The 12,583-nt window shown below is 43.3% G+C and overlaps 1 protein-coding gene across 4 annotated transcripts in view; it reads left to right on the top strand.

The window, feature by feature from the left end:
- Window positions 1-12,583, top strand: part of LOC106565726 (band 4.1-like protein 1) — a 199,305-nt gene that overhangs the window by 175,981 nt on the left and 10,741 nt on the right. For 3 of the 4 annotated variants that reach the window (XM_045691842.1, XM_045691843.1, XM_045691841.1), the window contains 8 exons: window positions 147-221; window positions 636-2,744; window positions 5,328-5,378; window positions 5,877-6,194; window positions 7,116-7,247; window positions 9,451-9,531; window positions 11,069-11,134; window positions 11,841-11,936. In XM_045691842.1, coding sequence (XP_045547798.1) covers window positions 147-221; window positions 636-2,744; window positions 5,328-5,378; window positions 5,877-6,194; window positions 7,116-7,247; window positions 9,451-9,531; window positions 11,069-11,134; window positions 11,841-11,936 — 2,928 coding nt within the window. The remainder of the gene's footprint in view (window positions 1-146; window positions 222-635; window positions 2,745-5,327; window positions 5,379-5,876; window positions 6,195-7,115; window positions 7,248-9,450; window positions 9,532-11,068; window positions 11,135-11,840; window positions 11,937-12,583) is intronic. The other variant, XM_045691844.1, reaches the window with a different exon arrangement.

Raw genomic sequence — 12,583 nt, 5'->3', positions numbered from 1 at the left:
TAGTATGCTTTGCCAAAGAACCATACAGTTGGTCTCTCTCCTTGTCACAAGAGTGACAGAGTTAGGGCTCCTCTAATAGTTGTTCTCCTCCCTCTCTCTTCCCCCTCCACCCCTCTTCTGGTGGGAAACGCTCGGCCCCCCATCAGGTGGTGGGCAAGGAACTAGTAAACAGCTTCTCTGTAGAGGGCTTCGTCCAGAAGACTGTGGTGACTTCCCCAGAGGTTTCCCTTCTCTTCCTCCTCCTTTGTCTTCTAATGTCTGCCTTGTAACATACTGACTGTACTGTAGTTGGCCATTTATCTGTAATGAAACTGTGGCCCGGTACCATTTTATAGACATACTGCACACTCAGCTACAGCTGATATCTCTTGCATCTTGTTGAATTTGATCTGCTGCAGTCATTGTGTTTTAGAAAATCTTTAAGAAATGCAATAACCCACATATAGGCCTACATTTGGATGCAAATGTACACATTTCTATGTTTGATTGCAGCAATTGTGGCGGAATAGATTGAGAGGAATGTAGAGGTTCTATTTGTACTATAAAAACACATTACTGTACTGTAGCTGTTAACCTAAATTATGTTACAGTTCAGTTGCTGCCTCTAACTGTGTTTAATCTGTATCAACATGTAGGGCTCTGAGGAGTGGGTATTGATTGAGAAACAAAATAGTCATCAACACGACTATAACTGGAAGGCAGAAGAACAGAACGAAGCTTCCACCTCGCCTCCCCCATTAGTCCCTGATTCCTCTTGGGAAAGAAAGAAAGAATTGGAAAAAGACATAGAAGTAGCCAAGATGATTCATATCGAGGTTACAGGGGAGGATGGGCAAGAAATGATAACAGATATTGATAACTTTCCATTTTCCAAAGCCACAAGGGAAGCCCAGGATGAATGTTCTGAACCGCGGCTGACTAGCAACAGCCGCTTCGTGGTGGAATTAGCTGAAACCACAGAATCTTCTGAAGAGGATTCACAGTGGAAAGTACCTCCAGCAGAACACTCTGGTGCAAAGAATAGCATATTCCCAGTCTCAACCCCAGTCTCAACCCCAGTCTCAACCCCAGCCCCAGCCACATCCACAGCCCCAGTCTCAACCCCAGCCCCAGCCCCAGCCTCAACCCCAGCCCCAGCCACAGCCACAGCCACAGCCCCAGTCTCAACCCCAGCCCCAGCCCCAGCCCCAGCCACAGCCCCAGCCACAACCCCAGCCACAGCTCCAGTCCCAGCCCCAGTCCCAGTCCCATTCCGAGACTCTAAGAAGGATCATCAACCCAACAGACACAGAAAAAAGAAGAGACCTAATAGTTTAAACCTGGGAATGTCAACAGAATTCATCTATGAAAAAGAGGGCGATGTCTCAAACGCTGAAGAAGACAACGGGGGATCAGACTGGGAGGATAGTCCAACAGAGAAGACAAAGGCGGGACAAATAGATCACCCTGTGTCCAGAGAGGAGCCAGACGACCAGTGTTGGGTGACGAGTCCACTGATGAAAGATGAGGAGAGAACACCAGAGGCAAAATGGAAGGAGACAGTGGTGTCTGCGTATGAAGATAAGAAGAAGGAGCACAATACATCAATAGGAGAAGTCAAGGCAACTCAGGGAAGTGTTGTGGATGATCCTGCAGTGTGTGATGGAAGAGACCAGGTTAAGAACTTCAGCACTGAGGTCCAGCCAGCAGACGAAGGGCTGGGCTCTGTCAATGGTCCTGGGAAAACAGAATGTGATAGTTTAGCAGAACAGGTTAGAGAACCGGTTAAAGGGTTTAATCTCAGAGAGAGGTGCATGACTGACAATAGAGAACACACAGAAGAGGTCAAGTTGAGGGAGGTCAAGACACACGAGAGACAAACCAGTAACTCTGGGGGGGAGGAAGTGGAAGGTCTCACATCAGAGGTCAGGGGTCAGAGAAGGTCTTTACAGAGACTATCAGGCAGCAGTCAGTCAGAAATCACCAGGATCGTTCCACTCAAACCTGAAAGGTCAAAGAGCTTAGCATGCAAAGATGAGCAGGACAGAGGGAGTCAGGAGTCAGAGTCTGAGCTGAGTGGAGTTTTTAGAAGAGAATACAGATGGTCAGGGGGTTCATCAGAGGGACCTTCAGACATCAACTGGAACAACGAGTCCACCTTCTATCAAACATCCACCCTGCCTTCATCATTCATCTCAACCAACGCTAGTCCAGCAAGATGGACCCACTCCCCGACCACTACACACAGAGATGCCCCACAGGAACAGGGCAGCTTCTGGGGTCTGGAAGGCTTGGCAAGAGTTGAGGCTAGAACTGAAGAGCTGGTTCAGCAACAGAGCAGCGCTGCCCGTGACGATCACTTTCAGATGTCATTCATCTCAACCAACGCTAGTCCAGCAAGACGGACCCACTCCCCGACTATCTCACATAGAGATGCCCCACAGGAACAGGGCAGCTTCTGGGGTCTGGAAGGCTTGGCAAGAGTCGAGGCTAAAACTGAAGAGCTGGTTCATCAACAGAGCAGTGCTGCCTGTGATGATCCCTTTCAGGCTGCTAGAGAAGCCATAGAGAGTCATCAGTTTCTCAGCTTCAAGGGTTCAGCCTCAGCTCCAGCCTCAGCTCCAGCCTCAGCGCTCCCCAGGACAGCTCCTCCTGCCCCTCCAGTTAAAACACAGAAGGCCAGAGAGTCTGGACTCATACTCCGGAACATCAACCGCAATGTTAGCAGGGAGCCTGGCCTGGACGCAACCAAGAAGAGACACTCGGTAACTCTGCTTGCCATCTGCTTTTCAGTCATTTGGAAACAAAAAGCATCGCATGAGCTTCAGACAGAGACGCACACTCCCATTTTCTTATTTTCCTGTTTTCATTGACTTGAATATACATACATGTAACTTATACGTGCCTGTATATGAAGAAGGGGGGTGGAGTTTTACTTTTGAAACACTTGTTTTGGCTGTGTTTGATTGGCTGATGCAGCCAACAATGCATTTTGTCTGCTATGAGTTTGGACCCTCTCCCTTTCGGCCTCTCAATTTATCCCCCCTCCTCCTCTCTGCCGCTCTGCCTCCCTCCACCCTTATTTGCACACTTCACAGCAAACCTCAAACACAACTGCTTGCAAATCTGTAGTAACCACTACAGAGCTGTGGTAGAGATTGTCAAAAAGACAAAAACAACTTTTCATGCTTTGGCTCATTGCTTCTATCCCCCCTCTCTTCACAGGGCGGCGCATAATTGGCCCAGCGTCGTCCGGGTTGGGGTTGGCCGTCATTGTAAATAAGAATTTGTTCTTATCTGACTTGCCTAGTTAAATAAAGGTTAAATATTTTTTTTTTAATAAATAAACATTTGAACCTTGATTTTCCTTCCAATTAACCCTGTAGCAAGTCTCCTCTTTTGCAGAGGGTTGCAAGGAAACAAAGGGTTTTGCATATTGCCATGGCTCTGAGTTTTTTTAGCACTTCTCTTCCATGCTGTTTCCAAGCTGACATGTGGAGGAAGGCATGGACTTCAGACATGGTTTCATACATGTTTTACAGCTCAATTGACTGTGACAGGATCTGTGTGAGGAAATGAAAGAAGCGTGTCATTATCACCCATAAAGGCACTATATGCTACAGATTTGCTCATCCGTCAAATGCCAACCATTCATCTCCTGACCTCATGGATAGTTGTTATAATAAGTCACATATGATACCAACTCAATAGTTTGCGTAATGTCATGTAGATGAGAAAATAGTTTGTGATTTGACATGTTATTTCAAATGATCAACTTCATTAACATGAAAATGAATGACATGAGCATTGAGCTAAATGTGGCTTACAGTACCTTATTGGGGGATGATTATTTAAAAACTAGATCAAATGCTTTACAAGGATCACACGTTGGATGCTATAATGCTTTCTTGTAAAGCAAAGAACCCACACAGACTGTGAAGAAAGAGGCAGGAAACAAGCTGTCCAACAGCAGTGCCCAGGCTGCTGTACCTACACAGACAGACTAGCTATCAGTAAGAGATGTCGCCACGTTCATTTTACAGGTCGTGTTATTAGGAGCTTGCACGTATTTGGCAGTGAAATAATTTAACATTAGGCCTCGGACCTGACAGCTTAAATAATGTTCAGTCTTTCATCTGCGTCTAGGTCATGGACACATTGGCACGACCAGGTATGGAAAGAGGTGTGAGATCACTTTGTGAGCCGGCCCACCCAAAAAGTGAAAAACAGCATGTGAGAGCACCAGCCGTTCTGTATACTGGTTGTGCAAAAACAGAATGGGCTTCCAAACATGTCATTAAATCATAATACAGCTGCTTACTTTTACCTCCAAAACCGCCTTTGATGTCATTGAAACCAAACGCCATTCTTTGGCCATTTGAACATTTGAGCCTCATAAAAAAATTCAGTCTGTGTGGTTTGCAGCATTCTCTGATTCTGTCCTTGGCCAATGATTGGCAGTTGCGATGCTGCTATGGCTCCTCTATACTACCATAACTTACAACCTGTCCATAATACATTCTCTATGACACTCTAGGTTATACTAATTCAAACCAGGATAACTGGCTTTACCTGGTGGGTTCTTCAGGGTTTTGCTCATTTCGAATAGAAGGCAGTGAAATCAGGAAGTAAACTAAAATTACAATTCAATGGTATTTATTTTCAATGACTTCTCAATAAACGGAAAAGTAGAAGCTATTTATTTCAAAAGGTTTTACATTTCTGAATTTTAAATTCAAATCATTCCCTGAATTGACTACCTTCAATTCGAATTGAGCCCAACCCTTGGGTTAATTTCTCTTCTCCAAACTGGTAGTAAGCTTACTTGTTTTCTGTACTCATGAAATGATGGAAGGGGGGGGGGGGGACTCCCCTTCTATGTTAGAACCGTACTGTTCTGTTGTTCTTATGGTCGGTTAGTAGAAACCCAGTCACTCTACTGATGTTTACACTCTTAGAAATAAAGGTGCTATTTAGAACTTAAAAATCTTCTTCGGCTGTCCCCATAGGAGAACCCTTTGAAAAACCCTTTTTGGTTCCAGGCAGAACTGTGTTGTGTTCCATCCAGAACCCTTTCCACACAGGGTTTTACATGGATCCCAAAGGGGTTCTACTTGGAACCAGAAAAGGTTATCCTATGAGGACAGCCCTTTTAGAACCTTTTTTTCTAAGATCGTAGTAGTCTGTCTCTCCAGCTTGGACTAACCTCTGGCTGTTCTCTCTGTTCCTCTGTTCTCTCTGTTCCTCTGCTCTCTCTCTTCCTCTGCTCTCTCTCTTCCTCTGCTCTCTCTCTTCCTCTGCTTTCTCTCTTCCTCTGCTTTCTCTCTTCCTCTGCTCTCCCTTTGCAGGAGCCACTCTCCACTCCTGCCATCTATGAAGATACAGTAGATGATGCCAAGGTCACTTTACGTAATGAATTTAACCATATGCCTCCCCATGTTCCCACTTTTGCACTGTTCTCTCTTGGGATAGATCAGTCTCCCTCACAGTCATCCATGGGTATCTCTATGCATGCTGCCCATATGACAGAGGCTGAACCATGACTATGCCACAGGCGTTTACCCTCCGCTAAATTCCTGCCTGTAAGGCTTCCCCATTCATCTCCTCTCTTCTCCATATAGGTCAATACTATGTGTAACAAATTGCGTGCCCGGAGAAGATAACGTTTTATGATCATATATGCATGTGTAACATGTACTGTATAATGACCTTGAGCAAAGATCCTACATGAATACTTCCACACACCCCCAGGAGACATATTTACTTCCAGAGGATCATTTATCTCCTGTCATCATCATCATCATCACCCCTTTCATGGTCACTCCCTGCCCTGAGCAACTGCTAGACTGGCCCTGTGTTGTGACGGCCATCTTTGTGTAATCCCCTCTCTCACCCAGCCGGGCTCCGCCTCGGAGGAGGACCATGAGCGTGACACTGTGGTCTGCATGAAAGAGACCCACCTGGGCATCGAGAGGAAGTGCTCCAGCATGACGGTCAGCTCCACGTCCAGCCTGGATGCTGAGGTGGACTTCACCGTCGTCATGGACCTCCACACGGGCGTGGAGGAGTTCTCCAAGAGCATGTCTAAGCTGGGGGAGTGGCTGCCCGAGGTGGGCCGGGACGACTTTGAGGAGACCTCCAGGTTCTATTCAGCCCGTCTCATGGTCTCCCATGACATGTCCCCTGTAGAGGAGATGCCTCCTGTGCACCATGAGGTAGACACAGACATACCTGATCATTGCAACTCTCTGCTTCTAATGGCCGGAACTGCCCTGCTAGGGACGCCTGCCCTTATAAATTAAATCACCTGTCACCATTTCTGTTGGACCATTTTCAGTTACCATTTGGGTTATTTTTTGTCAATGTTTTAACTTTCAGGTTATAAAATTATAAAATGATTTTATCCATTTGCTTCTGATGTTTTTTATTCATTTTCCAATGGTTTATCCATGTTTTTTATTCATTTTCCTATGGTTTATCTATTTGCTTCTGCTGCTGTTTATTCATTTTCCTTTAGTTTATCCATTTGCTTCTGTTGTTTTTTCTATTCATTTTCCTATGGTTTATCCATGTTTTTTATTCATTTTCCTATGGTTTATCTATTTGCTTCTGCTGTTTTTTGCTTTAGATTATTGTGCAATGTGTATGTTTCCTTGTATTTTCCCTTCCATTGTCAATCATGCTTTCTTTACTGAATGTTTGGTCTGAAGTAAGTTATATACAATCACCAATTGATACTGTAGTATGGGCATACTTGTATTGTTTCATTGTCTGTTTGAAAAGTATTGTAATCTTTGAATAATACATGTATTGTAGTTGACCTAAGGATAAGCATGTTCAGTACCATGTTGAAGCCAGCACGTATTTTCCAGAATATATCGTACTCAGACATCTGTTTTGAACATGTCAATTAGATCATCTGATGGATTTTCATGTGTCTCAAAAGTCATTCAGCAACTCAAATTGCTTCCCATTATAGAAACCTATAAAAACGACACACATTGGGGGTCAATTTCAGGCCATTTGTTTAGTTTTTTTTTTACTGTCAGGAAATATTGATGAAGTTAGACCAGAGACATTGTATTGTTCTCTATCTACGTAGTCTCACTGTACCAGACTGTCTCACCCTGCTGCAGCCCCCGGTAGCCAGGAAAGACCCCAGTGCCGTTAGCGCTGCCCAGATGCTGAGGAAGGCCGACGCCAAGATGGAGACACACACCAATGGGTCAGAGGTCACCAGCACCAACATCATGGACATGTCAGAGCAGGTATACTACATGAGGCTATGCCTATGGACTCACATCTGTCCCCTGTGTTTGGTGGATGATTCAGCCTGGTACAGTAGTCTCATCTGTTTGTGCTCCAGCCAAGTCCTCTGCCAACAAACACGACAGAGGAGTTGGCTAAAGCACAAACTTTCAGTGCTGTGCTAGTGCATACTAATAAGGGTGCATACTAATGAAGGTGCACACTAATGATCAAATGTAGCAGAGGGGTCTAAATTGTTTGAAGAAAACATGTCTGAAATGATCTTGAGCAGGAAATGAAAACATTTTGTCAATAAGACAATAGTAGGACCATTATAGAGTAATTTTGACCCCATCAATTGGCCATTTAGTTTGGTATTTTTGTCGTTTAAAAAGGAGTAACCTATATCCATTTATGTATACAACCGGCCGAGGCAGGCGCCAGAGCAAATCAGTTTTTTTCACAGTACCTGCTCAGTGCACACAGTTCGGTCTTTTTTACACTTAGGCCTCGGAGGTGTAGGTTCAGGTTGAGGCTCATAATCAGAAGAAAACTCATCAGAGATGTCATCATGATTAATTTCTTCCCCATCATTGGAGTCATTTTCATTCAAAATGGTATGTACTCTATCAGTCTACTCTGGCCTACTTGGAAAACACATTGAGCTTGCGTAATTTACAATGGCAAGAAGACCATGGACAACGCTAACGAGTGCATCCATTCGTCTTGGTCTTCTTGCCATTTGTAAATTATGCAAGTTCTCAATGTGTACTCCAAGTAGGCCAGAGTAGACTGAATGAGTACATACCATTTTGGGATTATAATTAGAATAGATCAATACAATATAATGGCCTGCCCTGTTCTTCATTCACAATAAGTGATTACATAATTGTGCGTCATTGCTTCACATTGCTCATCAACTCATCCATTCTCCCTCATCATACTTTAGCCTACTTCATTTATTTAATCTGTTATTATATGTGTGAAATTAGTTTCAGTATAGTTTAGGTTGGAGGGGCGTCAGGTAGCCTAGTGGTTAGAGCGTTGGACTAGTAACCGAAAGGTTGCAAGATCGAGTCCCTGAGCTGACAAGGTAAATATCTGTCGTTCTTCCCCTGAACAACCCACTGTTCCTAGGCCATCATTGAAACTAAGAATTTGTTCTTAACTGACTTGCCTAGTAAAATAGTTTAGGTTCACTTTCTAGGAAATTATCGGGTTGATTTTCAAATGGGCACGGCATCTTCAATTATCGGGAGAAGGAGGGGCAACGATGAAAACGATATAAAAAATTACCACCTAAAACTGTCAATATCACCAGTTCTATTTGTGATATTAAGATTCTTGAAATAGTGCCCCTCCTGTCTTACAATATGTAGCCTGATGTATCTGATGCGGTCTGGCAAAAAAGAGAATGTCATGCCATACTCTTCTAGTCCAGACAGCATCAGATACATGGGCTACACATACTAAGACAGAGAAGCGCTGTTTCGTTTGTTTGGATGCTTTGTCTGACAATGATGGGTCTTTCTGTTGGCGTGGGTCTCGGTCAAATAAATGATCAATATTTGAATATTTTGGGGGGATGGGCAAGGAGGTACGGTAGGGCAGGCCAGGAGGTATGTTCGGGCAGGCCCTCTAAGGCCTGTACTTGACGCTGGCCCTGAGTCTATGGTATAGCCTAATATACATTAGCCTTTTTCTCTTCATATCTCTGCAGATCTTGATTAGACTGAGTGCCTTATTCTCACAACCACAATGACATAATTGCATCATTATGGAGGGATTAAAGTATTGACAGGAAATTAACGAGAATGATGAAAGAATGCGGGAGTTCCATTCATCTCTAGAGTCTGAGCAAGAAGCTGGGGCAGCCCCAACAGGTGCCTGATTAAAATGTAATTAGTGCCTCTCTGGTGTGCCATTCATCTAATGATGAGGATGAGCTGTGTCAGTGATCTGGAGAGGGTGCCTTTGAAGTGGAAACTCAAGTCAACATTTTTACTTCTCGGTGAAAGACATGCTAAGCATGGAAATAGAATGTCTAGAATAAGTGGATAGTCTAATAGATAACAGATGGATATTTATATGGTGTAGAGCCTCTTGGGCAGATGTGCTCTTGATTTGTAGAAAGCCACGATACAGTAGTGTGTGTGTGTGTGTGTGTGTGTGTGTGTGTGTGTGTGTGTGTGTGTGTGTGTGTGTGTGTGTGTGTATCTGCAGCAAATGGAGACTGACGTCAACTGTAATGACACTAAGGTCTCCAGCAACACTGACGTGGCTCAGCCACCAGAGGGAGACCTGGTATGTGTCAGTCCCTCTCTTGACAACAGCAGAAAGGGTGGAAGGCTATGCTATGCTTGCTCTGGCTGCAGTCTGATTTTCTGCTGTACATTCTCGACCCTTCTCTCTGAACCGCACACTCATTAACTCCCCATGATGGATTTGACTGGAACTGGACTGGTGTAATTATTGTGCTCATGGGGGATAAGGGTATAGAGAATCTCTCTAATCTGCCATTACAGGTTTTTCATGTGCAAATAATGGGCTGCAAGTTTAGAGAGTATATTTAACCAGATTGTGGCCTTGATATGATATTGCCTCACAATATTTGCATGCACATTCTTTTAAAATAAGCTTGTTAAAATGAAGACTTCTCCTGCCTTCTCAACCATGCAGAGCTCTTTAGTTTATATCGTACTGCTACCCTATAATTGGCTTGTGTTGTCTATGACACTTAAAGAGGCAACCTGCAGTTGCTACATACATTTTTGGACTTGTAAATGAATGATATGTACCTATTGATTCATGAAGAATGTAACTTATAAATGAATGATATGTACCCATTGATTCATGAAGAATGTAACTTGTAAATTAATGATATGTACCCATTGATTCATGAATAATGTAACTTGTAAATGAATGATATGTACCCATTGATTCATGAAGAATCTAACTTATAAATGAATGATATGTACCCATTGATTCATGAAGAATGTAACTTATAAATGAATGATATGTACCCATTGATTCATGAAGAATGTAACTTATAAATGCCTCATGAGCTTAGTTCAACTGTCGCACCCCACCAGAACCCAAAATATAAGATTGTTTTACTACAATATTGGTAAATAAAGTAAATGTAAACAAACACTATATAGCCTCAAAACATGGTTAAAACGATCATGTTCATATCATGCATCCAATGCTCTGTCTATGGATTTGAGAGTGGTTACATTTCTCCAGCTCCATCCATCAGCTTTTTACCGAAACAGAACCAAGGCAGAACACTTTGGTATTGTTCAACTGCTGATTGCCACTTTAATGTTTCAGTTAACTCCAATTTGTATCACAGTGCCAACAAACATGCTGTTTTGATAATGACAGGAGGATCTGTTGAGTTGAACTTCACTAGTTGGTACATAACCCTGTTGATACCATACTTCTGTAGGGCGGCAGGTAGCCTATCGGTTAAGAACGTTGTGCCAGTAACCAATTTCCCAAGCCGACTAGGTCAGGAATCTGTCGTTGTGCCCTTGAGCAAGGTACATAACTCGAATTGCTCCTGTAAATCGCTCTGTACAAGAGCGTCTGCTAAATGACTAAAATGTTAAATGTAAGTGGTTATGCTACACTTTTGCTTGGCTGCCTATTGGTTTATAACTTGGCTTATAGGTTCATCCTAATAACTTGCTTCTGATTCCCTACGGTCAGGCTTGAGGACTGTATGTCCCCATATGGACACATTGCTCTTCTACCTGATCAGTTTAATCTGCATGAACATGATGACTTCATCCCTTCATCCATGTGACGTTTCTTCTCCTCCCTCTCTTCATCCCAGAACCAGAACCAGGGAGTTGGCAGTAGGAAGGAGGATCCTCTCCCTAGTAAAGAGAATTGCTCCCCTGTAAGTACCTAGTTTACCCCCCCCCCCCCAATAGACTGACTATATGGCAGAGCACTGCATGGCCCCAATGTAGCTGTTGATTTATTGAGAGAGAGGTGGGAAAAGATTCAGTTGTATTTTGGCTGGACTAGAACCAGCAACATAGTTTGTGTGTGTCTGTGTCTGTGCCTGCATTAAATTGGGAATTCAGATGTGAGGAGCCCTATTTGGAGGGGTAAGGGTTTAGCCAGGGTTGAACATAAAGCTAGGGTTAGGTTATACCAAGGTTTGTATGTTTAGTGTTATATCTGGCCTATGCCATGTCTCTCACTGTATTGCAGTGTATTTTGTTGTACGTGAAGCAAATATCTGTGTAAATCAGACATTAAAGAAATATCGAATATAATCTAAGATTAGAGTTATGACTAAGGTTAGTGTTGAGCTAGGTTGTAGACATGAAGATAGGGTTAGGCCGGGTTAGCGTTAGGGTTTTGGCTAGGGTTAGGGCAATGGTTACTGCTGTAAGTACAATGTACTACCGTTTTAAGGTTAGTGTTTGGGGTTTGTACTCATATCCTTTCTATTCTACTCCTCTTTGGACCAGTAAGATGATGGAGCTCAGCCCATGGTAACTCTGTCCCCCCAAAATGTGTGTGTGTGTCAGTGTTTGAAGCATCTGTGCTTATAATGAAAGTGACCCTTCTTCCTCCTAATGACAATGCTGCAGGTGAAGGCAGGCACCCTGGGGAGAGAGGCTGTAGAGTCCGCCCTGAATGTCACCACTGACAACGTCACCTCGGCAACCACAACTCAAGTTACCAAGGTAACCCCTCCTGTCTCATTTCCGCCCTTTAAAAATATAAAATAATTGGTGATGGGACTTGACACTACTGAAAGTGGCAATATGTAACTTTTGGGGCAACCAAATTCACATAGAAATGTGAGTTATAGATCTATCATTCTACTTACAGTTGAAGTCGGAAGTTTACATACACTTAGGTTGGAGTCATTAAAACTAGTTTTTCAACCACTCCACAAATTTCTTGATAATTTTGGCAAGTCGGTTAGGACATCTACTTTGTGCATGACACAAGTAATTTTTCCAACAATTGTTTACAGACAGATTATTTCACTTACAATTCACTGTATCACAATTCCAGTGGGTCAGAAGTTTACATACACTAAGTTGACTGTGCCTTTAAATGGCTTGGAAAATTCCAGAAAATGATGTCATGGCTTTAGACGCTTCTGATAGGCTAATTGACATCATTTGAGTCAATTGGAGGTGTACCTGTGGATGTATTTCAAGGCCCACCTTCAAATTCAGTGCCTCTTTAATTGACATCATGGGAAAATCAAAAGAAATCAGCCAAGACCTCAGAAAAAGAATTGTAGACCTCCACAAGTCTGATTCATCCTTGGGAGCAATTTCCAAATGCCTGAAGGTACCACGTTCATCTGAACAAACAA

Source organism: Salmo salar, chromosome ssa12, assembly GCF_905237065.1.
Source record: "Salmo salar chromosome ssa12, Ssal_v3.1, whole genome shotgun sequence".
In the NCBI taxonomy this organism is placed as follows: domain Eukaryota; kingdom Metazoa; phylum Chordata; class Actinopteri; order Salmoniformes; family Salmonidae; genus Salmo; species Salmo salar.
Note: the sequence above shows the minus strand (reverse complement) of the source record. Positions and strands in the feature narration are given on the sequence as shown.